Consider the following 26,185-nt stretch of genomic DNA (forward strand, 5'->3'; position numbering starts at 1 on the left):
AGCATCAATTTTGTTCTTTCATTCATTTGATTATTCAGTCATTGTTTTTTAATTTCTTCATTCTTACCTTTAATTATTTACTTTTCACTGGACTTTCATTTCTTTACCTATTCTTTTTTTTTAATTTCAAGTTTTTGATGGACCTTTATTTTATTTATTCACTTATATGCGGTGCTGAGACTCGAACCCAGTGCCTCACACGTGCTAGGCAAAGGGTCTACCACTGAGCTACAACTCAGCCCTATTCTTTGTTCTTTGGCTGATTCATGTATTTCGATGCCCAGAAAGACTGCTACTCTGCCAGGACCTTGGTGGGCACTGGAGGCATTGAAGTGAGCCGGGCTCAGTCCTGACCTTGAGGAAAAATCCTTCTCGCCCACCCCCTTGGGCCAGTTACATACCAGGCAGGGGTTGCTGAGTGCTCTGCTGGGGATGAGGGCAGCCATCAGGGAAGACCTCCTGGAGATGCCTGTGAGCCAGAACTTGAAGGATGACAGAGCAAGCCTGATAGCCTGGAAGCTCCCCCAAGAGTAGGGACCAGTCTCTTTCATTTCTGTGTTCCCTAAAGCTGGCACCTGACAGGCAGTGATAAATGTTTATTTGTAAATAAAACATGTGAACCAGTGAGAGTCAGGAGGTGCTCAGTGGTGGAGGTAAGCTGCCCAGCCAGGGCAAGGCCACCCTTCCAAAGTCCTTGCACCTCCACTGACTTTCTTGTCTTCCTCCTCATCTCTCTTCCATTTTCCTAAGAGAAAGCATTCTTATCTACATCCCACCACTTGCCGTCACCCTAAAGTCATATGGGACTCACTGCTGTACACACACCCTTGCCCTTTTATAGAAACACACCTATCCCAGTTTTTCATTCTAAAGCCAAAGTCATGGTGTCATTGCCTACAATCAATTGCCCCACCTTTGTGTTACTCCCCTCCACCACCACCCCATATATTTCTCCACTTAGCAACCCTCTCAGGCCCCCCTCTTCCTCCCCAGACAGGAGCAATTTTCCTGGTCCTCAGTTTAAAGCTGAAGAAGTAACAGTGGTGAAGGGTGTGGATCCCAGGATGGGCAGGGATCAAGGATCCTTAGTAGGAAAGGCTGGAATGATGATAAAGGATGACATCCAGGTTTTCTAAAAGTGTGACTGTGGCCTGAGAATGTATTCCTCTGAAAAGCAGTTTCTTAAGGGCAGGGTCTTCCCCCCTCCCCACCTCCTAAGGAAGGGAAGGCAAGGCATGGTGACAGGATCCAAGGTGGCTCTGGTGACAGCAGTCGAAGGTCAACTGTCTTTGAGAACTTGTGTAAGGCCAGTTCTGATCTAGTTCCCAATTTTACCAGCAGGAAAAGAGGTGTGTGTGTGTGGTGGGGGGGTCTCTCAGTGACAAAGAAAAGCGACAATTGATCTCCAGTACAATGATTCTAAACGAGCAGGTGCTTCTTGGGGGTGAGAGACCTCTCCCTTTGGAGAGTGCGCCTTGGGAAGGCATCGCAGAGCATTCAGGTCGCAGGGAGGGGCTGGGGTGTGGGGAGGGGGCTGGGAGAGCCCACCCCAGGTAACCCGGGAAGGCGGAAAGTGGGGGCGGGCAGGCCGGGATCTGGGGGCCCCTCCCCGCTGCGGGCTGCTGGCTTGGGGATGGGGCGTGACTGCGAATTCTCCCCGCCGCCGCCGCTACCGCAATAAGAGAGAAGTCCGAGGCGGCTTCCTCCTCTGCCCAGAAGGGGCAGCGGGCAGAGGCGGGCAGCACCCCACTTCTCCCCCACGTCAGCACTTGTGGCTTCTGGGAACCGGGGCTGGGTCGCCCCAGGTCGGTCAGAAGCGGGCTCCCCTGGGACCAGGTAGGCGGCCGTGACAGGTGGGGGCTGGGAAGGGCAGGTGGTGCCCCTCCCGGTCCCGCAGGGACACTCTAGATCGCCGGGGGATGAGCTTGCACTTGGGGAGCAGACTCAGGGAGCTGACCGCCAGGGATACCACCCCTAAAGGGCTTAAGGAGGAACACTGGAGACCTGCAGAGTGAGGCTGATAAAATTTGGGGAGAGAGCTGAGAAAATATGGAGAAAGCAAACTAAAGAGACCCCCAAAAAAGGTCTGATGGGGAGAATGAAGGGAGCCTAGGGAGTGAGGTTGATAGACTTTGGGAAGCGGGCAGAGTCAAGGGAAGGGGCTCAGGGGAACCCCAAAACGGTCTTGGGGAGAAGTGGAGGGGACTTTGAGAGTGAGAAATTAGGGAGACGCTGAGAGCTCTGACAGAGGGGGACTAGGTGGAGGGTCCTATGAGGATCCGGCGCAGGAGCTCACGCGAAGGGAGGCAAGGAGGATGATTTGTGGAGGACGCAGTACGGGGCATAGTCCCGGGGGTCCGGGAATGCCCCTTGTCCGGAATCGGCAGAAGTCGGGGTGAGGCCGGTGGCCAGCGAGGTAAGCGAGGCGGCCACGACTGCAGCCCCCCGACCCTCGGGTCCGGCAGTGGTGGGAGGGCTCCGGTGGCAGGGGATTCCTTCAAGGCGCTAGAGGCGTGGGTCCCAGCTTCCTGGGGAAGTCCCCGCCCTCAGCAGGGACCGGCCTCTCGGGGCGCCCCCTCCCCGCCGGCAGTAGCGGTCTAGGTCCGCATTCCCCTCGGGATCCGGGAATTGCTGGCCGCCCCGACGGAAATCCTGCCTTTGACCGCGAATGCCTGGAGGGGCTGTTTCCATGGCAACGAGAGGGCGGAGAGGCCAGCGGGAGCTGGGTCACTGCAGGCTCGCTGCTGGCGGCCCCCTTTGGTCCCGTTTTCGTCCGGGTTTTGGATCCTCAGTCGGGGGCATGCTGCCCAACCGAGGAGTGTGGAGATGGCATTCAGGATTCAGGGATCCTGGGGTGAGGGATCTGCAGTCTCAGAGAGCTGGGTTCTTAGCAAGATTGGGTTCTTAATTGATGTGTGACTAAAGGCAAGTTACAGGACTTCTCTCGGTCTCTTCCTCATTTGAACTACGCGGAGAAATTATTTCTCCCCCTTGTGAATCACCTGCAGAAAGGCAGTTTTTGTTTTGTTTTGCTCTACTGGAGATTGAGCCCAGGGCCTCAGGCGGGCTAGGCTAAAGCTCTACTTGTGAGCTACATCCCCAGCCCTTTTTATTTTATTTGGGGTCAGCGTCTTGCTAAATTGCCTAGACTGGCCTGGCCCTGGAATCCTCTGCCTCAGTCTGCCTACTGGATGGGATTACAGATAAAGCGCTTTTGTGAAGGGGTTAAGGTTATCACTGTCCTTCACCTTCTCAAAACCTGATGGGGGAGCAGAAAGCCTGGGTCTTACTGACAGCACCTCCAGGGACCAGCAGCACACAGTTGGCATCTACTGTGGATCTGCTGAGAGTTCATACTAGGGATCCCAGCAGGGTTTGGGATCTGTCCCCATCCTCCATGTGCCACATCAGGTTGGCTGCCCCTCAGGCCTATGGTCTCTCAGGAATCTTGAGGCCTTTGCATCTTTAGGTTTGTGGTAGGGATGGAAGAGCAGGGCTCTGTTGCCATTTCATGGATGGATGCAGATTTGGAAGTCAGTGTCTTGCAGGGCCAGCAGTAGAGGTCCTGAATCCAGGATATCTCATTTTATTATGGTGCAGGAAGTAGCCAGAGCTGAGGCCTGAGTACCCATTCCTTTTTTTTTTTTTTTGGTATAGAGTATTGAACTCAAGGGCACTCAGCCACTGAGCCACATCCCCAGCCTTCTTTTATATTTTATTTAGAGACAGGGTCTCACTGAGTTGCTTAGCACCTCAATTTTGCTGAGGCTGGCTTTGAACTCTGTGATCCTCCTGCCTCGGCCTCTGGAGCCACTGGGATTACAGGTGTGTGCCAAAGTGTCCAGCCCCATTCCATTCTTGACTAAACTCATATGGCCTCTGGAGAGGGGGATGGTGGAATGGGGAGGAAAAGGCGGGGCCCATGGGTTTAAGGTTAGCTCCTTCTCAGCAGTGGGTATGAAGCTGTGAGTGAGGGTGTGAGTGTTAGTGAGTTTGGTTTGGGCTTTGAGTGAATGAGCTTGAGCCTGGAGCTTATGTGTGGTTGTTTGGGTGTTCTCTGTAGCCACCTGGGGCTGATGTGCCAAAGGAAATGGCCAGACCTTGGCACGATGGGTACAGAAATCCAGATTTGGGAAAGGAAAGAGGAGCCAAATCCTTTTCCATACAGAGCAGACTGGGTTGGCCAAGATAGGAGAGGGCAAGATGCCTCCCACCCTACCCCAGCAGGACCCCTGGGGGCACTTCCCATTTGGCCACCTGTGGAAACTAGATCTGATTCCCTCAATTCCCCCCAAACTACTCATGGTTCCCATTCTCCTGAGTCTCAAGCCAGCAGGATGAAAAGACCCCTGCTTTAGAGGTTAGTGAGCAGATTTTCAGTGATAGGTGGAAAAAATTTACCCAAAAGAATGTGGAAAAAACTCAGCTTCTATCCTCAAGACCATGTGGAGGGTAGAACTAGTGTGTCACAGAGAGGCTTCACTTATACACAGACACACACATGCATGTGCACTTACACACTCCCCTGGCCTTATCAGGGGTGATAGAGTGCGTCTCATGGGGTAAGTCTTAGCCTCTGCACATTCAGGGGTGGGGAGGGCTGTGAGGCCTCAAGAGAGGAAGGTTGAGATAGAAGAGGGTTGATGAGAGCTGAGGGCCTCAGTGAGGGAAATGAGGGCTCAGTAAGGGCCCTTGAGTCATGTGGGTGGCAGGACCCAGTGAGAGGACTGCAGGCGAGGATGGAAGCCCTCAGTGAGGGCTCAGGGCTTGAGAGGGATGGGGGAGTCTGCAGACCTTAGACTTACTTCTGCCCCTCCAGCCTAGGGCCTGCCCCTGCTTAGCCAGGAGCCTGAGGAGAAGCCGGAACTCTTGCAGGATGGTGGTTTCCTGCCACTGCCCCAAGTCCCAGTTCCCTTTTGGTGAAATCCCCAGGCGTGCTAGGCACTCCCACCTTGCTTGGGAACTTCTCTTTCTTCTCAACCCTGCCCAATCTTGCACTCTCACCTCTCCCCCTACAATACCCCCCTTTCTTTAAAAGGACAGGAAGGAAGTGAAAGTTCACTGAGCACCTACTGTGTGCCTGATATGTCAGGGGCTTGACAGCATTTGATGCTCAGGAGCAACCCAGTGAGGTAGAAATTTGTATTCCTGTTTTATAGGCAAAAAACGTCAATTCAGAGAGATGAATTGCCCAATATCTCAAGCTAGTTGTCAGGCAGGAGTAGAATATGAGCCTTAATCTGTCTCCTGATCCCCAGATCCTTGGCAGGGGTTGAGAGGGCAGGACATCCTGTGCCTACAACAAAGCCTTGAAGGCCTTTGGGAAGTATGGCCCTCAAAAAAGGATGGCTGGAGCCCGGCTCAGTGGCTCATGCCTGTAATCCCAGCAGCTCTGCGGGCTGAGACAGGAGAATTGTGAGTTCAAAGCCAGCCTCAGCAATGGTGAGGCGCTAAGCAACTCAGTCAGACCCTGTCTCTAAATAAAAGACAAAATAGGGCTGGGGATGTGGCTCAGTGGGCCAGTGCCCCTGAGTTCAATCCTCAGTACAAAAAAATAAAATAAAATACAAAATAGGGCTGTGGGTGTGGCTCCGTGGCTGAGTGCCCCTGAGTTCAATCCCTAGTACCAAAAAATAAATAAATAAATAAAGATGGGTGGGCCTGGAGCTCCTATGTATAAGGTAGGGATGAGTGGGAGACAGATTCCCTGCTGGGTGGTTAGCTGCCATGTGACATGTCAGGGATTTTGTTTTCAGTTGTCCAGGGGTTGAGTAGGATCATGGACAGCAGGATCTTGCTAGGGCTTTGGAGAACACCACCACAGTGCCAGAAACAGAACTCTGGACTGAATTAATAGTCCTGGCTTTGAATCTTCTGCCTGGCTTTGTGACAGGCAAGTCACTGCTACTCTGCTTTGGTGGGTCTCAGCCTAACTTAGCCACTGCACACTAAGCAAGAGCTTTGTCACATGAAGTTCTCACAACAGTTCTGCATGGAAGGTGCAGACAAGAAAACTGAGACTCTGAGGCCTTGATGTTCCTCTAAAGAACAGACCTAGAGAGGGTCACCCAGGGGTGGATGTTGAAGTTAGGGAATAAAGTGATCTAAGGTTGGATCTCAGCTCTGAAACCTGTAATCTGATTTAGATCCTGATGGGGCTCTGAGAACCTATTCCTGTTAACCAGATGTTCAAGGAACATACTCTGGACACGGGTTATAGCTCAGTGGTAGAGTACGTGCTTAGCATACACATGGCCCTGGGTTTGATTCCCAGTACGCACACACAAAAAAAATCACAAATAGACTGCAGGTCCTGCAGTACGCAGAATGCTGGTGGCCATTCTTTGAGTCACTCCCTTTCTGGTGATAGCAGGTAGCCAATTCAGAGTCTCCCAGAAAAGAGACAGAGCAGATCAGTTTCTCTCTCTCTGGGCCATAACCACAATATAGAGCATGTAGCATAGGGCCTGGCACACAGCAGGCACTCATAAAGGGACACACATCCTTGCTTCTACTAGAACCACAAAATAGAACAGTGCCTAGGTGGGCTTTGGAACCAAATGATTGACCTGCTGCAAATGTAATCTTGGGTAAGTTACTAACAGCTGTGCCTCAGTTTCCTTTCTGTAAAATAAAGCTTAAAAATAATATAAATACCAAGCTGGGGCTGTAGTTGAGTAGTAAAGCCCCTGCCTAGTACATGTGAGGCACTAGTTCGATTCTCAACATCTCATATAAGTGAATAAATAAAATAAGGTCCATCAACAACTTAAAAATTAAAATAAATAAAACTATTTCATAAGGTCACCAACTGAGATCATGCATAGGAATTGCATGGCATGATGCCAACCACTATGTAAATGTTTAATAAATTAGCACATTTTTACTAATAATGTCTGTCATCCAGACTTTGAGGAAGTCTAATCACTCCCTAGAGAATTGGTGGCAGGAGAGTTGGGATCAGAGCAAGGGGCAAAGAGTCCTGGGGGCTATTCTCATGCAGATGCCTGAGCAGAGAGGACACAGCCTGCTTTCTCTACTTCGCTCCCCACCACCTCCGGCTCTGTAATCTCTTTAGTTTTCTGTCACTGACCTTTCTTTTCATCTTTTCCTTTCTCTTTTTCTGTTTTTATCTCTCCATTGCACTTCTTTCTACCTTGCATTTCTGTCTCCACTTTTCTTTTTTGCATTTTTTTGGGTCTCTTTCTGGTGGTGACGGGCGGGAGCTGCCTGGTACTGGTTGAGGGGAGCTGATTCTCTGCATCCCTTTACAGCTCTGCCTCCCAGAAGTCACTTCAGTAGCCTTAAATTAGCCATGGTGGGAATATTTACACCAGGGACATCAGCAAATGCTACAAATCAGGGCTTGATTTTTTTCCTCCCATCCTCTGTCTCTCTGGCTCTTTATAATTTTTTTTATCTTTCTTTATTTCTCTCTTAGTCTTTGCCCACCCCACCCTTGCACGCTCTCTCTCTCTCTCTCTCTCTCTCTCTCTCTCTCTCTCTCTCTCTCTCTTGCTGTCTTTCTCATCTTTTTCTCTCTGACAAAAACTACTTGGGAGTGGGGGGTGGGTACATAGCTCAGTTGATAGAGTGCTTGCCTCTTACAGGCACAAGGCCCTGGACTCAATCCTCAGCACCACCAAAAAAAACCAAAAAACAACAACAACAACAAAAAAAAAACATGAGCTGCCAGGTGCAGTGGTGCATGCCTGTAATCTCAGCGGCTTGGAAAGCTGAGGCAGGAGGACAGAGAGTTCAAAGCCAGCCTTAGTGATTTAGCAAGACCCTAAGCAACTCAGTGAGACCCTGTCTCTAAATAAAATACAAAATAGTGTTAGAGCCCCTGGGTTCAATTCCCGGTACCAAAAAAGAAGGAAAGATAGAAAAAAGAAGAAAAAAAAAAAAAAAAAAAAAAAACATGAGTATGGTCACATGCAATATGACCCCTTTCTAAGGCCTTGCAGATGCCAAACCCTGTGTCCCATAGCCTCTCAGCCCCTTAGCATACTGGTCCCAAGAGCCAGGCCCAGATGGGTCCCCTCAAGTCTGGGTGTGATAAAGCCCTGAGAGCTGCCAACTTCTGCCTGCTGGCCAAACATCAGCCCTGCAGGGCTCCTCCTTGGCCCACTAGCTTTTGGTCTTGTTCCCTACCCCCATACCAGGAATGCAGAATCTGCGGCTCCCCTTGGACTGTAGAGATATGTTGTGGCAATCTGCACCTGAATATTATTTGGAAGTGAGAACAGTGTAGCTGTGTGTGGACCCCAGAGTTGTATAAGTTTGTATCCTATAGAGGAGAGCCGTGCTGGGCTGTCTCAAGAAGAAGGCTATGTAATCTATGTGTGTCCCTATCTGGGCTCTGAATTTGCACACATTTATTTGTAGAAATGGCTGCAACTACTTACATCTGTGACAGGGAAAGAGAGGATTGGTCGACAGCTCAGATTTTGGAGTCAAATGCCAAGATACATCTGGGTGATCTTGGACAACTTTCTAAGCCTCTCTGTGCCTGAGTTGCCTCAGCAATAATAAAAATATTTAAATTTAGGGGCTGCAGTTGGAACTCAGTGGTAGAGCGCTTGCCTAGGATATGTGAGGAACTGGGTTTGATCCTCAGCACTACAAAATAAATAAATAAATAAATGAAATAAAGCTATTGTGTCCTTCTACAACTAAAAAGAATTTTTAAAAATGTTTAAAATTAGGCCAGGCGCGGTGGCACATGCCTGTAATCCCAGCAACTCGGGAGGCTGAGACAGGAGGATAGCAAGTGCAAGCCAGCCTCAGAAATGGTGAGGTGCTAAGCAACTCAGTGAGACCCTGTCTCTAAATAAAATACAAAATAGGGCGGATGTGGCTCAGAGGTTGAGTGCCCCTGAGTTCAATCCCCGGTACAAAAAAAAAAAAAAAAAAAATTTAAATCATAGGGTAGTTGTGAGGTGGTATTGGTACAGTTTAACATACTGGCAGCTACATAGAAAATGCTATAAATTCCATATTTTGCTTTTTTTTTTTTTTTTTTAATACCAAGAATTGATCCCAAGGGCAAGGGCACTTAACCACTGAGCCAAATCCTCAGTTTTTTTTTTTTTTTTTTTTTTGAGACGAGATCTCACTAAGATGCCTAGGACCTCACTGAATTGCTGAGGCTGGCCTTGAACCGTCAATCCTCCTACCTCAGTCTCCCAGGTTGCTGGAATTACAGATGCTAGCCATATTTACTGTTCTTGTGGAGAGGCTGTGTGTGTGTGTGTGTGTGTGTCTATGTACAGATGGATGAGGGCTGGAAGTTCGTGTATATGTGGCGTGTGAACACTTGAAGATGTGTGTGTCTGGGGATCAGCACAGAGGAGCTCAGAGTCTGTATGATGTGTGGTATGCAGCTGAGACAATGTCCAAGAATGTGTCAAGAGGCCTGTGTGGGTTGGCGTTAGCTCGGTGCAGCTTTTGAGGTGTGTGCTTGTCTTCCTGTGAGAAGACCTTCATTCTTACCTTGGAACCCTTGCTTTCATATCCATCCCATCTCTCCTCTCACCTTCCCTAAAGTTCCTTCAACTCGGTCCTAGATGTCTCCTTCCCCTCCTCCTTTATTCTCTCCCCTGCCCCAACCACATTGCAACCCCGGCCTTTCAGACAGTGGTTTCACAGGAGAAGGGTCCTGGGGCAAAGGTCTCAGTGGGAGTCTAGAGAACGGGGCCTATTTTAGGGCAGACCTCTCACCACAACTGTCCTCACAGTTCACCACATGGGTGTCACCCTCCGCCCCATGAGAGAACAGTTCCAGTGAAGGGTGAGAGGGGCTGGTGGGGCTAGGGCAGAGGTCTGGCCACTGGTCTGACAGAACTGTCCACAGACAACTGAACCTGTTAGATGCACGAAGGTCTCCTGGAAAAGACTGGTGGTGTTGGTTTGGAAGGGCAGGATTCTGAGAAAAGAGGAAGAGTCTCTTTGTAGAGGAGGGCAGGAGGGGGCCAAAGGAGGCAAATTAGAGCCCCCCTATCTCCAAGATCTTCAGACCCCTCAAAGAACTGGGGTTCTTTGAGATGGCCCCACCCTACAGCTCTCCATTCCTCTTACATCTTGGGAAACAGAGCCCTCTCCCCAGCCAGTTCCTCTCTGAGTGTTGCAATGGCAGAATTTCTGGCCCAGAGGAGGAGGGGTGGGGACCCCTTGCTCAATGACCTCCTTACCCTGTTGCTCAGAGGACACTATTGCTAGGGAAGGGTTGGCTCTTTTGGGGAGCTCCCCCCGGGGGACTACTGGCTCTAACTGCTGCCCTAAACCTTTCTCTGACGTGCAGTTAGGAGTAGAGTTCTGGAGGTAGGTGTCTGCTTTTGTTCTGGCACCAGAGATCCTAGGGGCTGCTGGGGTTTGCCCAGCCTAGGCCAGGAGCAGAAGCAAGGTTCCAGGGAGCTGAGCATAGCTTGATAGAAATCCAATTAGAGAGATGGGTCTAAATACAAAAATATGAGCGTCTAAGTGTGAGCGTCTGTTAACCTGGGAGGCATCCACGCCTGTGGACGTGTGTGGGGGCTGTCGTGCATCAGAGCCTGGGCTTGTTGGAGCTGTGCTGGTGTGTGGTGGTGTTGGCAAGCACACTCACGCAAGCATATGCTGTGAGTGGTGTTGTGTGACTGTGTGCTGGTGTGTGTGTTCATGTGTTGGTGTCAGGGGGATCTGAGTGTGAGAGAGCTGGTGTGGGTGGTGTGGCCTACGTGAGAGGGTGGATGTGTAAGTGTACCAGGGGTGGTGGGATGGAAAATGAAGGCAGAAGTCATGCTGGGGTGGAGCCCAGACCTTCTGGCTTCCTGAAGAGGGCATGAGCCGGGCAGCTGGCTGCCAGGAACATTGGCAGGACCTTCATCTTTCATGTCCTTCTGTCTTGCCCTCAGGTCTCCAGCCCCTCCCAAGGACGATGCAGCAGTCCTACTGACCCAGGAGTCAGGGCCTGTGGGGTGAGTGGGGGCGGGGGGAGGACTAAGGCTTTTAGGGTCAGGAAACAGGGTGGGGGTGGCCTTCCTGGCCCCACAACCGCCTCACAGCCCCCTCCTCCTACAAGGGCCCTGTTGCTAGGTAACGGATGGGTGAGCCAGAATGAGGCAGCTTGAGAGGCCTGAGGCTGGACCCACTACAGGAAATGGCCTTGATCCCCCTCTGCAGGGAATCTCCAGGTGCAGGCACACAGTTCTCTTACACAGTCACATGCAAACATGCAGACACAGACACACACACAGGCACGCACAGAGACAAGCCCATAAGCTTCCACTCAGAGCTGTGTTCATGGTCACACACACACAGACCAGAGACACCGACTCATACAGACCCGAACACACGCGCACACACACACACAGACTGACACTCACACAGAAACACATACTCACACGCTTATATGGATGTGCACACACATAGCCAAACACACTTGCAGACCTTTACACAAACTCTGTACACACCAACCTGCACATACAGATGTTCACCAGGAACTGCACGCACACAATTAAACACACTTAGAGACACACAAAGGCACATGCACAAGCACCCAGAAGGAGTCGCAGAAACAACATTTCAAAGCAATGAGAGGCAAAAATATGTAAATCTACACAGCACCATCCAATGTAAAACATCAGCCCCAGGGATGTGGGCTTGAGGGGGCGGGGAGACAAGCACTGAGGAGACACACTCTATTCAAACACATGAAGGCGGACCCAAAAATGGCCCTGCTGCACCTTTGTCCCTTACTAGGGAGGATCCTAATCCAGGCCCTTGAGTGGGAGCTTAGTGCCTGTGCAAGTGTGTGTGCATGTGTGTGTGCCCGTGCACACATGTGTGCATAGGGTGGTGCACTTGGCAAGGGCCCCTGAGTGAGGCACACCCCCATTCTGCAGCAGGGTTCCTGGAATGGGCTGTGTGTTCTGCAAGAAGTTGGAGCCAGGGCCCAAGGAAGATGCTGGCCTGGAAGGGGACTTCAAGAGCTATGGGGCTGCAGATCGCTATGGCCCTGACCCCACTCAGGCCCGGCCTGCACCCTCCTTTGCCCAAATCCCCAACTATAACAACTTTACCCCCCAGCCCACCAGCCCTGCCTTCCTTGATAGTGGCACCATCAGGGGCATTTCAGGTGAGTCCAGAGGCCTGGAGACAGGTGCTTCCTGGGTCCTAAGAGAAACTGAGGGAAGGGGACATGTGGACTTGTCCTTAGAAGCTTCCAGACTAATGTGGAAGGTGCAGCTGTCCTCTCAAGCTTACCCAGATTGAGGGAGTGTGCACAGCCCTACCCTGAAACCCCAGTCTGAGAGGGAGATGGAGCTCTGTTCTCATCTGAGAGAGGCACCTCAATGACAGATGCCTCTGGCCTCTCGGGTGCCACTTCCCAGGTTGGGGGGTTCTTCTTGGTGGGGAAGAGGAGAAGTAGACAATTTGGGGACTCTCCAGGGTAAGAAGGGCATGAAACTGTGTATCCTAAATCCACGTGGGGGCCAAGGTGAATTTTCAATCCCAAATCCAGTGGACTCCAAAGGCCTCTGGCAAAATTGGGGCTCTGTGGCAGTGGGGAGGCACAGTGCCTGGCTGGGGAATAGGAATCTTGGTGTGCAGCACCCTTGGTGCTCTGTTCTGTTCCCTATTCTACTGAGCAACCCTGACTCTGCAGGGACTGGGGTGACCATGTTCATTGCCCTGTATGATTATGAGGCCCGGACAGAGGATGACCTTACCTTCACCAAGGGCGAGAAGTTCCACATCCTGAACAACACGTAAGTGACCAGGCCACTTAGTTCAGGCCCCAGGCGGGCTGGGAGCAAGACCCCAGAAGAGTTCTATCTGGTCCCTGTCTTCAGAAAGCTTCAGACAAGTTGGGGACACACATACATGACAATAAAACCCCTAGGGATACAGCTCAGTGGTAGAGTACTTGTCTAGCATGTTCAGGGTCTTGGATTCCATTCCCAGCACTGAAAAACCAAACCAAACAAAAAACACTGGGTGATCATGGTGGCAGAGGTGGGGTTAATCCCATCTACAGAGTTTGAGGCAGGAGGGCCACGAGTTCAAAGCCAGCCTGAGCAACTTAGCAAGATCCTGTCTCCAAAGAAAAAATGGAAGGAAGGAAAGAGGGAAGGAGGGTCAGAAGTAAGGAAGAAAGGAGAGGGAAGGGAAGGGAGGGATGGAGCAGGCTGGCTAGGGGTGTAGGTCAGTAATAGAGTGCCCCAGGGTTCCCCCGCAGTATCATACCCATCCAAAAAAAAAAAAAAAAAAAAAAAAAAAAAAAAAACATGGGTGACTACTTTGTGGGTAGAGGGAACTTGAGGAAATATGGGCACAAAAAAACACCAAACTTGGTGTCCAGGGTAGTGGTGATCAGGGCAGGCTTCCTGGAGGAGATGATTTTTAAGATGAGATTAGAGAAATTAACCAAGAGTGAAGGAAGAGGTGAGAAAGGAGGAAGAGAGAATGAGAATAAATGATGACTTCTAGAAACCATCAAGCAGTTGGGTCTAGTCGGATCATAAAAATTGAGATCCAGGGGCTGGGAATGCATGTGCCAGGTCCTGGGTTCCATACCCAGCACGGGGAAGAAAAAAAGAAGAAGAATGAGCTGTCTGGATTTTATCTAGAAGGAAATATAAAACTATTGGTGGGGGAGCATCAGTGGGGCAAGAGACCTAGTTAGCTGACTCACTCCTGCCCAGGTGAGGCATGAGAGAAAAGAAGCCAGGAGATTCAGATGTCCTCAAACTGATTCCTTCTTCAGAGAATAACCCTCCTGGGACAGCTGTAGTGGCTGGGAGCAGAGCTGATCCAGATGGGGGAGTCCCTAGATGAGGGGTTGGCAGGGCCAGTATCCAGCCAATCAGCATGGCCCTGTCTGGCTTCTGTGTGCCCCGGGGGTTGGAGCTGCTGCTGACTACCCTTTCACCACCCTGTTCTATGCCTGCAGTGAAGGTGACTGGTGGGAGGCACGGTCTCTCAGCTCCGGACAAACTGGCTACATCCCCAGCAACTATGTGGCTCCTGTGGACTCCATCCAAGCTGAAGAGTGAGTGGGGAAGGCAGGGAGGCTGGCCCTATGGATAAGATCCTGGAGTCCAAACTCTGAGCCTGCCCGCTTGTCTACACTTTTATAAGGTTATTGTGGGAAGAAAATGAGACAATAATGATGAAAATAATAGTGAATAATACATATATAGCAGGTATTGTGTGCTGGATGCTCTTTAAAGGGCTTCTATTATTACCTCTTTTACAAATGAGGAAGCTGAGGCTCAGTGTCCACATGGCTAGTGAGCTGCAGAGCTGCTGTATGAAGCCAGATAGTCCTGCAGCAATTGCCTGGCCTCTCAATGATGGCAATTGTGTGTGAGCTTTAAAGAACTATAAAGTGGAGCCAGGCATGGTGGCACATGCCTGTAATCCCAGCAGCTTGGGAGGCTGAGGCAGGATGATTGTGAATTCAAAGCCAGCCTCAGCCATTTAGCAAGAAGCTAAGCAACTTGGCGAGACCCTGTCTCTAAATAAAATACAAAAAAGGGCTGGGGATATGGTTCAGTGGTTAAGCGCCCCTGGGTTCAATCCCCAGTACCACACACACACACAAAAAAAAAGGAGGCAGGGAGGAGTTGCGGTGTAGCTCAGTGGTAGAGCACCTCCTGCTTAGCATGCACAAGGCCCTCCCTGGTTTTAATCCCCAGCACCCCCAAAAAATGAAAGAAAAAAAATAGCAGGGAATTAACATTCACTGACTACTTTTATATAGTTGAGAGCCTGTAACAGATACTTTACCTAGCTTGATTCATTCAATTCTCACAATAACTTTATTGATATTATTAATGTCCCCCTTTTATAGATGAGGAGATTGGGGTTCATAAAAGCTTTTTAAGATCTATCCTTTTGAGTGCCATACATTTATGAGAAAAGAAAGGATAGAAGAGTCCTTGCGGGTCTGTAATCCCAGCAGCCTGAGAGGCTGAGGCAGGAAGATCTTGAGTTCAAAGCCAGTCTCAGTAATTCAGCAAGGCACTAAGCAACTCAGTGAGACCCTGTCTCTAAATAAAAAATAAAATAGGGCTGAGAATATGGCTCAGTGGTCAAGTGCCCTGTGTTCAATCCCTGGTTAAAAAAAAAAAAAAAAAAAAAAAAGAGTCCTTGCAGAATGGGAATCCCCAGGACCTGGTGATTGATTGGGTGTTTGGCTGTGCAGAGTAGGCGGAATCAAGGGTGACTTCAGGTGGGTGATGGTGCCAGTGCTAAGGCATAGGACAAAGGGGCACATAGAGGTAATGGGTTATGGTGGGGGACTTGTTGGACTGAGGTTTCAGAGGAACACCCTGGTGGAGGAGGCTGCCAACAATTAGAATAGACTGTGCTTTGTATGGGAGGCGCCCAGCCCATGCTCATAGTCCAGGAGAAGGTCACCTTTTCCTAATTGGTATTTAAGATTCCTTCCCTTGTGTGCTGTGGCCCTTGCAGATGGCATACCTGGGCTGGTTGAAATGTGGGACTCTTCAGAGTAGGGATGATAATTAAAGCTGCACAGGAGGGTAAAGAAAGAGGGAGGAGAGTGAGAGGTTGGCCCTAGGACCCAAGTCCTAGGGGAAAGGGGAAAAGGGGAAAGCTGCCCTGAAGAGAAGGAGTCATAGGAGACATGAGGAGGAACAGGGCAGGCCAACACCAAACAGCCTGGAGGGCGAGAAGTTTCAGGAAATGAGAAAGCATGTCAGAGGCTGCCAGTGGATTTGGCAATGGGAGTGACCTTGATGGAGATCTTTCCCATGAAGTGGGGGCAGAGGCCAGACAGCAGAGCCTGGGAGGAGTGGGAGGCTAGCAAGTGTGAAGTACACTTTCAAGTGAAGGCAAGGTGAGAAAGGCTAAGGGCAGTGTTGATGGCGAGATGGGATTTAGAGCCAGCATGGTGGCACACGCTTATAATCCCAGTGGCTCAGGAGGCCAAGGCAGAAAGATCGTAAATTCAAAGCCAGCCTCAGCAATTTAGCGAAGCCCTAAGCAATTCAGTGAGACCCTGTCTCTAAATAAATATAGAAAAGGGCTGGGAATGTGGCTCAGTGGTTAAGCACTCCTGGGTTCAATTCCCAGTTACCAAAAAAAAAAAAAAAAAGATGGGACTTAGAGCAGTTACCTTTGGGGAAAGAAGAAAAGTGGGCATGTGGGGGCTGCTTATAGGGTGGGGGAATTCCTCAAGCAGAGGGAAGCAAGGGCAGGGTCCAGAGCACAAGCTGGGTAAGGCCTTCTGCAGAGGGTGAGGGAGGCATGGAGGAGAGGAGGGGTAATAATGTAGAGGACGGAGGTTTGGGAGGTTCCTGGGGCAATGTCAAGATGTCTAAGAAGTGCCCAGTGCAGGCTGTGGTTGAGTGCAGAGTCGCAGTTAAGATCACAGGGCCCAGAACAGACAGCTGGGGTTCCTATTCTGGCATCACAGTGTGGCCTCAGGCAAGTTGCTTAACCACTAGGTATCTCAATTTCCTCATCTGTCTAGTGGGGGTTAATAATAATAGCACTTACCTTGTAATATTATAAGAATTAAATGAATACACACACACACATATATATATAAAGCAGAACCTGACATAAGTGTTATTCTTATTATACCATTTATTAAGAAAGTAGCTTATGTTATGGGTAGAGGTAGGAGGAGGGCTTTGAAAAAACTTGGGAATATGTCTACCTAGTCCTTAAACCATTTCTCCTTCCTCCCTCTGCCGGCCCTCCTGGGCATACCATTTGAGAATACCTCCCTTGTTCCCCAAACTGTTCCCAGCATGAAGGTGTGGACTGAATCTCCCAGAGTTCACTGAGACTTCTACCTCCCTTGATTTGAAAATTATGCTCCTTTGAATTCAACCCAAATGGTAACACGTCGGTCAATCTACTGATCAGACCACATCCAAGTCTTCTATAGCACCTGTGTCACTTCTGTTCCCCCGATGGACTTGCATAGTTGATTTAGGGCTATAATTGAATCCCAGAAAGAATCCCCAAGAGAAAGTAGGTAAGTCCTGAGGTTGGAGTCAAGACTCAGGACAAAAATACTAAATTTAAGAGGATGAGAGGAAAGCAGCAGTTGAGAACCATTAGAAAAAGGAGAAGAGAAGCAAGAAAGGGTGTCTTGGAAGCCAGAGGAGGAAGCATTTGGAGCTGGGGTTGGGGAGGGATCTGACTGATTGCTTGAGATGGTGGGGAAAGAACTAGGGTGGGTGGCAGAGGATTTTAGGTGGAGTACATCAGCTAGCCTCATGGGCAGGTCACTTCCCTTCTGAGCCTCAACTTCCTCATGAGGGCATAGAGGGCTTCAGTGAGATGAACTAAGGGAACCCGTGACACCCTGATGAGGCCACTGGGGACTTAGTTCTAGCAATTTTAATTCAAGAGATACTTAAAAGGTTAGAGAAGAGAAGCCTAACTTTTGGGGGGCACCTACTATGTGCCAAGCATTTCCTGCTCCTCTGCTCCGTGATCTTGAAGCCCAGGCTATGAAGTAGATGTTTGAGCTCCATTTTACAGGTGAAGAAATTGAGTCCTGGCTTTTCAGGGGGAAGGGAGTTTGAAGGGAGTATACCTGATTCTTGCCTGTCCTTCCCAACAGGTGGTACTTTGGAAAGATCGGAAGGAAGGATGCAGAGAGGCAGCTTCTCTCACCAGGCAACCCCAGAGGGGCCTTTCTCATTCGGGAGAGTGAGACTACCAAAGGTGGGGGTTGTATCACATGCCACTGGCATCTGGGAGGCCCAGCCATTAGTGCTAGGCTAGGATTGGCCAGTGGTGCTTGGTTCAGGGATAAGACTGGGATCCAGTAGAGAGGCAGGGCTCAGATTGGCTCTGGGTTCTAGAGACATGGCTATCAGACTAAAGAGTCCTAGCCTCAGCCAGGTATGGTGGCACATACCTGTAATTCCAGCTGCTCAGGAGGCTGAATCACGAGGATCCAAGTTCAAGACCAGCCAGGGCAATTTAAAGACCCTGTCTCAAAATAAAATTTTAAAGAAAGGGCTGGAAATGTAGCTCAGTGGTGAATGCTTGCCTACCATGTGCAAGGCTCTGAGTTCAATCTCCAGTGCAAAAAAAAAAAAAAAACAAAACCCTCAGAGTTCCTGTCTTTGGGGCCTCTTCCAGCTCCCAGAATGAGGGGGAGGACAGTGGATCCAAAGTGACCCTTCCCCACAGGTGCCTACTCCCTGTCCATCCGTGATTGGGACCAGAACAGAGGCGATCATGTCAAACATTACAAAATCCGCAAGCTGGACACAGGTGGCTACTACATCACCACGCGGGCCCAGTTCCATTCAGTGCAGGAGCTGGTGCAGCACTATATCGGTGAGTGGGTGCTTCAGATCCCAGAGCAAACCTGTTGGACAGACTGAGGCTCAGAGAAGAGGAAGTTTCCCCAAAGCAATAGTAGCCAGGCCAAGACTAGAACCCACAGATGGAGGTTCCCAGCCTAGGATCCTACTCTGTGGGATTCAGAGGAAACTGAGGTGCAAAGCCCCACCATAGCGAGCAGCATCTCCTAAAATCTGAGCACGGAACTGGCCAGTTTCTTGTCTTAAGGTTTAAAACTGAAAACTATTGAGTGTGAGTGATGTCCTGAGTGCTCCACCTAGGTACCAGGGCAGGAGGTCACCATCACAGGGCCCTGAGCAAGGGCTGACAGATTTGACTGCACTTCAGTGAGAAACTGTGGTTGCTGAGAGGAGCTTGGATGCCAGGGGGCAAGGCAGAATGAGGGATCTGTTAGGGGACAATGGCCATTCCAGGTAAGAGGTGATAGTGGCCAGATTCAGTCAGTGGCAGTGAAGGAGAAGCAGACAATTCCGAACCTGGGGAGGAGGTAGAAGGGGCCGGACTCTGTGGAAAACTGGCTTTGGGATTGAGGTTTCCATCTTAAATGCTTAGGCCAAGGATGAGATCCGTGGAAGGGAATGGGCCTTTTGTCCACAGTTTTGCCTGGAATCCCTAACCCCATTTCCACCTGTCAGAATCTGTCCTTATCCTTAGAGGCCCAGCTGGAGGCCACCTCCTAGGAGAAGGTCCCAATCCTTAAAGGGATCATCTCTCCCTCTGGGTGCAACTCCCTTTCCCAGGCACCAAAATGTTTATACACTCAGCAGGCTGAGTTGCCCTCTGTCCTGGATTGGAACCTCACCTGGGCCCTAGTATTTATGATTGACTGACCTTGAGGTCTGATATGGGAATGGGGTGGGATGAGGAGTGTGGGGGTGTACTGGCCTGCCTGTAACCTCCCTCCATCTGCTCACCCCCAGAGGTGAATGATGGGCTGTGCCACCTGCTCACAGCGGCCTGCACTACCATGAAGCCACAGACGCTGGGCCTGGCTAAGGACGCCTGGGAGATCAGTCGCAGTTCCATTACGCTGGAGCGACGGCTGGGTACCGGCTGCTTTGGGGATGTGTGGCTGGGTACGGAAGTCCCCGGAGCTGGGGCCAGGGGCTGGGGTGTGGGCCTGTGCTGGCGGGGAGCGAATCTTGACAAGATGCCACCACCGAGCAGGCACATGGAATGGTAGCACCAAGGTGGCGGTGAAGACGCTGAAGCCGGGCACCATGTCCCCGAAGGCCTTCTTGGAGGAGGCGCAGGTCATGAAGCTGCTGCGGCATGACAAGCTGGTGCAGCTGTATGCCGTGGTGTCGGAGGAACCCATCTACATCGTGACGGAGTTTATGTGCCATGGTGAGAGGCGGGTCAGGAGGCGGGGCCTGGGAGGGCGGGAGTTGGTGCGAGGTTAAGGCGGGGTGGGACCTGGACCCCGACCTGGGAAGGGACGATGGACAATTGTCAGAGTCTTAGAGAGAGGCTGGAATACGCGAAACCTCAGGAGTGCTGGATTCCCAGCAGCGCCAAGTTAGAGCAAGTGGGATGTGGGGCGGGCGGGGCGGGGCGGGATGGGGCGGGGCCTCCGGGGGTGTGCTTAGCTGGTGGGTGGGGCTTGGGCGGAGAACGCACGATCCCGGTCGTGTCTGGGGCGGGTCTGGGGCGGAGTCTAAGTGGGGCGTGTCCGGGGGGGCCCCAGGCGGAGGTGTGTGCGGAGTCCGTACAGGGACAAAGCATCTGGGCGAGTTACTGAGGAGTTGAGGCGTCCGGTGGGATCCTGAGTCTGGGGCTGACTCACGTGAAAGGGCTGGGAGTAGGAGGCGGGGCCGGGCTAGATTAGATAGGTTCGGGATTGGGGCACGAACAATCTAGGGCAGGCCAGCCTGGAGTAGGGGTCTTGTGGCTGATTTTCTGGCTTCGTCTCCCCAGGTAGCTTGCTGGAGTTCCTCAAGGACCGGGAGGGTCAGAACTTGAATCTGCCCCAGTTGGTGGATATGGCAGCCCAGGTAAACTGAGCCAGCAGCCTTTGTCTCTCAGATCTTGCTCCTGTTATCTTTCCACAAATCCTTGGGCTCTTAAAAACCTAGCCTACCCTAGGAAGTGCGGCCCCGCCCTCTGTATCAAGTGTAAGGCAGAGCACTGCTACTCTCACCCCTCACCCAAGGCTATGGTGCTGAGGAGTTGAGGCGTCCACATGAGCTCCCTTCTCCCCACACCTTATCCCCCATCGCCAGGTAGCTGAGGGCATGGCCTACATGGAGCTCATGAACTACATCCACCGAGACCTGAGAGCAGCCAACATCCTGGTTGGGGAGCGGCTGGTGTGCAAGATCGCTGACTTTGGGCTGGCCCGCCTCATCAAGGATGATGAGTACAACCCCCAGCAAGGTGCTGATCTTCACCCCACCTCCCTAGAGTTTGTAAAGCTCCAAGGGGCTGCCATGAGTTCCCCATACTCAGAAACCCTGCCACTGTGTTCAAGAGGCAATTCTGGGTTCAAATCCCAGCTCAGCCACTTGCCAGACATTTGCATGGGCAAGTCACCTAACCTTTATGAGCAGCCTTTTCTGAACTAAAATGAAAATATTCAAACAACAGTAAGTCAACAAATATTTTCCAAGCACCTGCTATGTGTTATTCACACTACAATTCTTAAGCTAGAGGAAATAGGGTGTATGAATCTGAATTCTTGTAACCAGAATTCCTGGTATGAATCCCAGCCACTTGTTGGCAGTGTGAGCTGGGAAAGTTACTTTACTCAGTACCTCCTTTGTAGCCTACCCTAGTATCTACCTCATGGAGTTTTCATGAGGGTTCCATGAATTAATGCATATATATATCACCTAACAGTGCCTGGGGCTGAGGATGCAGCCCAGTGCTAGAACATTTGTCTACTGGCCCTGGCTTCTGGATCTCTGGAGAAAGAGAGAAAGGAAGGAAGAAAAAACAACAGTGCCTAGCACATAGTAAAAGCTAGGCACATAGCTGTTACTATTATGAAAAATCACAATGTTTTTAAAGTGCTTAGCAATATACTAGACACATAAAGGACTAGATACCAGGTCCTTTCTGCTGTGTCCAAAGACTGTCTTCAGGGTCCCCAAGATCCTTACTTCCCCATTCTCTTAATCCAGCTATTCTCAAGGACCCCCCTCACTAACTTTCCCTTTTCCTCCAAACTCTCCAGGGACCAAGTTCCCCATAAAGTGGACAGCCCCAGAGGCAGCCCTCTTTGGCAAATTCACCATCAAGTCAGATGTGTGGTCCTTTGGGATCCTGCTTACTGAACTCATCACCAAGGGCCGAGTCCCCTACCCAGGTGTGCTGGGGTTGGGGGAGGGTCACAAGGAAGGGCTTCCTCCTGGCAGTTCCTTTGGGAGGGGCCAGGTTACCCTAACTGATGGAGCACCACCCCGCAGGCATGAATAACCGTGAAGTGTTGGAACGGGTAGAGCATGGCTACCACATGCCATGCCCCCCTGGCTGCCCAGAATCCCTGTATGAAGTCATGGAACAGACCTGGCGTCTGGACCCAGAGGAGAGGCCCACCTTTGAGTACCTGAAGTCCTTCCTAGAAGACTACTTCACCTCCACAGAACCACAGTACCAGCCTGGAGACCAGACATAGCCTGGTTGGGAATCAGCCACCACTCTGGTTGCCTAACACCCTTTACAAATTCCCAGGACTCTGGTCCCAAAGCCTCTACTTAGAACCCCATAGACCCTGAGCGTGTCAGAGGACAGATGTTCTGACACCTTCTAGGGCAACCCACTGGTTTTATAGATGAGGCAAATTGAGGTTAAGAGCTCATCCCTCACCCACTCTGACCCCAAGCATTGTTCTTCGCCTTCCCACTTAAATCTAAATCTAGGACACCCCGCTCAGATTGAGGATGAAATGGACGCCCAGAGCTCTTCTCTCACTGACTTTGACCCCAAGTGTTGTTTATTCTTTTCCTACTGAGGATTACATGCCTCTGGCCTCTCTCCCCTGCCTTTCAAAAATGCTCACACCTTGTCTACTTATTTATAACATGGATTTCCCTTCTCCCACCTACTCCAATGTTTGTTTTCCTATCCTCCTGGCATTCCTCTCTGGCCCAAGCCCCAAGGATTTGCCCCCTGCTCTCAATTCTCTTGTAAATTACAGACTGAGGAATTCTTTGCCAGATTCCTTTCCTGCTGGTTGACTGCTGTGGTCCAGGATTGGGGTCCAGGCCCAGATCTGAGGGAGAAAGTTGCTGAGGTCGCCTCTCTAAATAATGTGTGTTTATTGATTATGTAAATGAGGAAAATGACCATATGAATCTTTGAGCCAAGAAAATTCCCTGAATCTTCCTTTGGAGCAATAATGAGGTGAACAGGACAGATTTGGCTATTGGGAGCAGGAGGGAAAGGTAAGAGATGCCTTAACACCTGATAAGCACAAGGAGCAGAGTTTTAGGATACCCGAAAGTCCTACTACTCGTCCCCATGTGAATTTAGGATGAGTTGAGAGATGGGCAGAGAAGACAGGCAACTGGAAATCGATCAAAATATCCCCTCCAATACCAATGTGGCCTTCAGTCTGTGCACAATGGGTTTACTAGTTGTTTACCTGATTTCAGGAGACTTGCCACTCATCATAGGCACATTGGAACAACCTTAGACCTCTTTCAAGAGCAGTAGGAAAAAAAAAAGAGCAGTAGGGAAGGACACCCCAAAGGGCCCTCTGCAGCTTGTTTTCCAAAAGAAAGTAGAAGGAAGGGGAAGGAAGAGGAGAGGCCTGAGGATTGGTCTAACTCTATGGACCTCACCAGGGAGCTTTTGGAAGCAGTTTTATATGTTAAAATGACTGAGGGCTCCTACTGGCTGGAATCAAGGGTGCTAAACAACCTGCCTTGCACCTGTGAGATGACAAATTATCCTACCCTCTAGATCTTCCTTTGGGAAACTGGGGACTTGACTTGCCTCCCTGTGGAAACAAGGGAACAGGGAATAAGGATTCCCACTTCTTACATTAGGAATTGTTGGTTGACCCTGTGACTTATTAAGAATCACTGCTACAATTGGCAAACAGTTACCAGGCATCAATTATGTGACAAGCTCTTTGCTAAGCAGAACCCTGAGAACACAAGCATGAATAAGACCTGCCCTTGCACTGAAGGAGTTCTGTCAGGTTGGGGAGAGGTAATAGTAATAATAATAATAACTCATTTATTAAGTGCCTCCTTGCTGAATGTCAGATGTGTTTACATCAAAAAATTTTTTTCATTTAATCCAGTCTTGAGCCTGTTTTTAAGATTACCCCATTGGTAAATGAGAAAACTTAGGTTTAGGGGTTATGGATATAGCAGGATCATACAGCTGAATGTGATATGGAAGGCCTTTCACCAATACCATGTTCTTTTCACTAGACCTCACTGCCTCTAGGCTGTGGGAAGACAGTATATTTGGCGAATATGTGTGTGTGTTTCTTCCCTAGTTTTTGGCAGAAAGAGTCCCTGGAAATATCCCCAAATTGGAGACACTAAGGAAAGGGGGACAAAACAGTCAATGTGAATCAAGTGTTCCCTGTGCTGGAGGTTGTTGGATGGGAACAAAAAATGAAGAGTCCAAGTGGCCACTCAGGTTGTCGTAAAGGTGGGAGGCAGCTCTGCGGATCACTCTGGAGCAAACTCTTCATGAGGGCCCTAGATTCTGACCATCCACCTCACAACAGCCTGATGTGTCAGCAAGAGGGCAGCGTTGCTACCTGCCTTTGAGTAGGCAGATAAGAGCCCATCTCTGGATCTGTAGTGTCTGTTGTGAATCCTGCCTCCCCCACTGGCTGGCAATGTGGATTTTTTTGCAAGTATTAATCTCTCCAAGCCTCAATGTGCTCATCTGTGAAGTAGCAACAAAATGCTCAGTACACATTAGCTCTCTTTGCCATCGCCATTTACAAATTGTTTACGCTGTGCCTGGCATCCTGCTGAGTGCATGGGGCATCTCAGCCTCACAGAACCCTATGAAAGACAAGGCTGTTCTCTCTTCATTTTGCCAATAGTGAAACTGAGCCATAGTGAAGGAATTCAGCTTTTTCAAGGTTGACAGGGCATAAGTGGCAGAGCAGGGGCTTAAACCAAGTATTCTGGCCCCCAAACCAGTGCTCTCAATCTCTGTAGTCTTATTGTGGAACCAGAATATTTTTATCTGCCTTATGGGGCTCTGCCTTCTACCTGGATGCCCATGTGGTGCCCATGTGATTCCCATGAAGACCCAGCAGGGCAGTGAGCCACCTGAAGTTCACATATCCCCCCTGCTCCTCAGCACACCAAAGCCTCCCAGTGTCTACCATCTCTTTTATTCCCCCTCTCTCCCCCTGGAGCAGCTGAATGAATCTCCCTTGCTCCCCCATTTCCTTGCAGCCTTCTGTTCCCTTCAGATAGAGCACAATGCAATTGATTAGGCTTCTGCTTTCTCAATTTCAATCACATCCTCGCCCTGCCTCCCTGAGATTACAGGCGGGTCACCTTGATTGCGGTTTGCACCGTTCACAAAACTCTTCAGTCGTTTACAAAACCATCTCTCGCCTCATTCACTCCCCCACCTGGCTCTTCTCCTCCATGATGCATGGATTTTACTGGCTTAAGACTCAGAGGGCAATTTTATTTCCGAGTTCATGCTGGGAGGAGGACACCTAATTGACTAATGCTGGGTGTTTCACATGCATTGTCTAATATGATCCTCACCATGAAGCAGTGCAGAGGTGAGATTATCACCCTTTTACAAAAGAGGAAATGTCTCTGAGGCTCCAACACTCATCCAAGGTTATACATCTGGATGATAGAGCCAGGATTTGAACTTGGAGTCTCAAGGACCATGTTCCTTTATTTGATAGAGCAGCATGGGAAAGTATAGTACTGAGCTAGAGTCGGGCCCAGGGAGGTCATGGTGCAGAGAAGGGCCCAGGGTAGGTTCCATACATGCTGAGGCTTGTACTTACAAAAGAACTAAATCGTTTATTAATTTCATACACATTTACTGATGTCGCCTATAGACTGGTCCTACTGGAGAGGCAGAACAATAAACAATTATAATACTTGGGGGCAAGGTCAGTCTGAGAGCGAAAGGCAATTTCTTGGAGTATGTGAAAGAAGAGTCTGCCTAATGAAGCAGACAGTGAGGTGATCTCTGGCTGAAAAAACAGCACGTGTAAAGGCTCAGAGGTATGGTAGAGCAAAACCCATTCATGCAAGGGCAAATACTTATTTACAGGAGGGTTGAGAGTGCTAATAAGCATGGAAGAAGGTTGGGGGAGTCAGAAGTCAAGTAGAAGAGGGGAGTCCATGAGGAATGGCCCATGATTTGTGGGGAGAAGTCAGAAAAAAGAAATCTGGGGGTCCCAGGACCCATTAGGGATTCTATCTTAAGTTCCACTGCTCCAGAACTGAGCTGGGTGGGTCCTCTATCCACTCCAGTAGTTGTCTCCCAGGTACAGAATAGAAACCTTCCACCCTCCCACCCCCGTCTATTACACATGCTGCCTTTATGGTCCTGCAGTAGTGTTCGCACGCCCTCTAGTGGAAACCTTGAGTACTACACCAAAAGTGCAGGAAACTGTCCCCGGGATGGGGGCCATGTCCCTTCAGAAACTTCCCATCCCAGGGTTAGAGGTACAACACAGTTCCTTCTTTCAGAGAGCACATAGTTTAATGGTAATGAGGATTCATGGGTCTAACATAGAAAATAACAATGTAGGACATGCAGGAGAACAGGGGAGGGTCCCAACTCAACTGGAAAAAGGAAATCTGGAAGGCTTCTCAGAGGAGGTGTTGCAAAAAAAAAAAGCAAGAATTTTCTTTCTTTTTTGGAGGGTGGTGGTGGT

The 26,185-nt window shown here is 50.0% G+C and overlaps 1 protein-coding gene across 4 annotated transcripts; it reads left to right on the forward strand.

Annotated features, from left to right (window-relative positions):
• Positions 1-1,653: 1,653 nt before the first annotated feature.
• Fgr (FGR proto-oncogene, Src family tyrosine kinase) lies at positions 1,654-23,533 on the forward strand. Of its 4 annotated transcripts, none has more exons than XM_076863152.1 (13): positions 1,654-1,836; positions 10,896-10,958; positions 11,886-12,118; positions 12,650-12,752; positions 13,937-14,035; positions 17,594-17,697; positions 18,172-18,321; positions 19,269-19,424; positions 19,516-19,695; positions 20,266-20,342; positions 20,571-20,724; positions 21,524-21,655; positions 21,756-23,533. In XM_076863152.1, the coding sequence occupies exons 3-13, from the start codon at positions 11,899-11,901 to the stop codon at positions 21,962-21,964; spliced, it is 1,584 nt and encodes a 527-aa protein (XP_076719267.1). In that variant the 5' UTR covers positions 1,654-1,836; positions 10,896-10,958; positions 11,886-11,898; the 3' UTR covers positions 21,965-23,533. The 4 variants fall into 4 exon arrangements, with proteins under 4 accessions (XP_076719267.1, XP_076719268.1, XP_076719269.1 ...); XM_076863153.1 differs by having other exon boundaries at positions 11,889-12,118; XM_076863151.2 differs by lacking the exon at positions 1,654-1,836 and adding an exon at positions 10,256-10,323.
• Positions 23,534-26,185: the final 2,652 nt, after the last annotated feature.

This window comes from Callospermophilus lateralis, chromosome 7, assembly GCF_048772815.1.
Source record: "Callospermophilus lateralis isolate mCalLat2 chromosome 7, mCalLat2.hap1, whole genome shotgun sequence".
Taxonomy (NCBI): Eukaryota; Metazoa; Chordata; class Mammalia; order Rodentia; family Sciuridae; genus Callospermophilus; species Callospermophilus lateralis.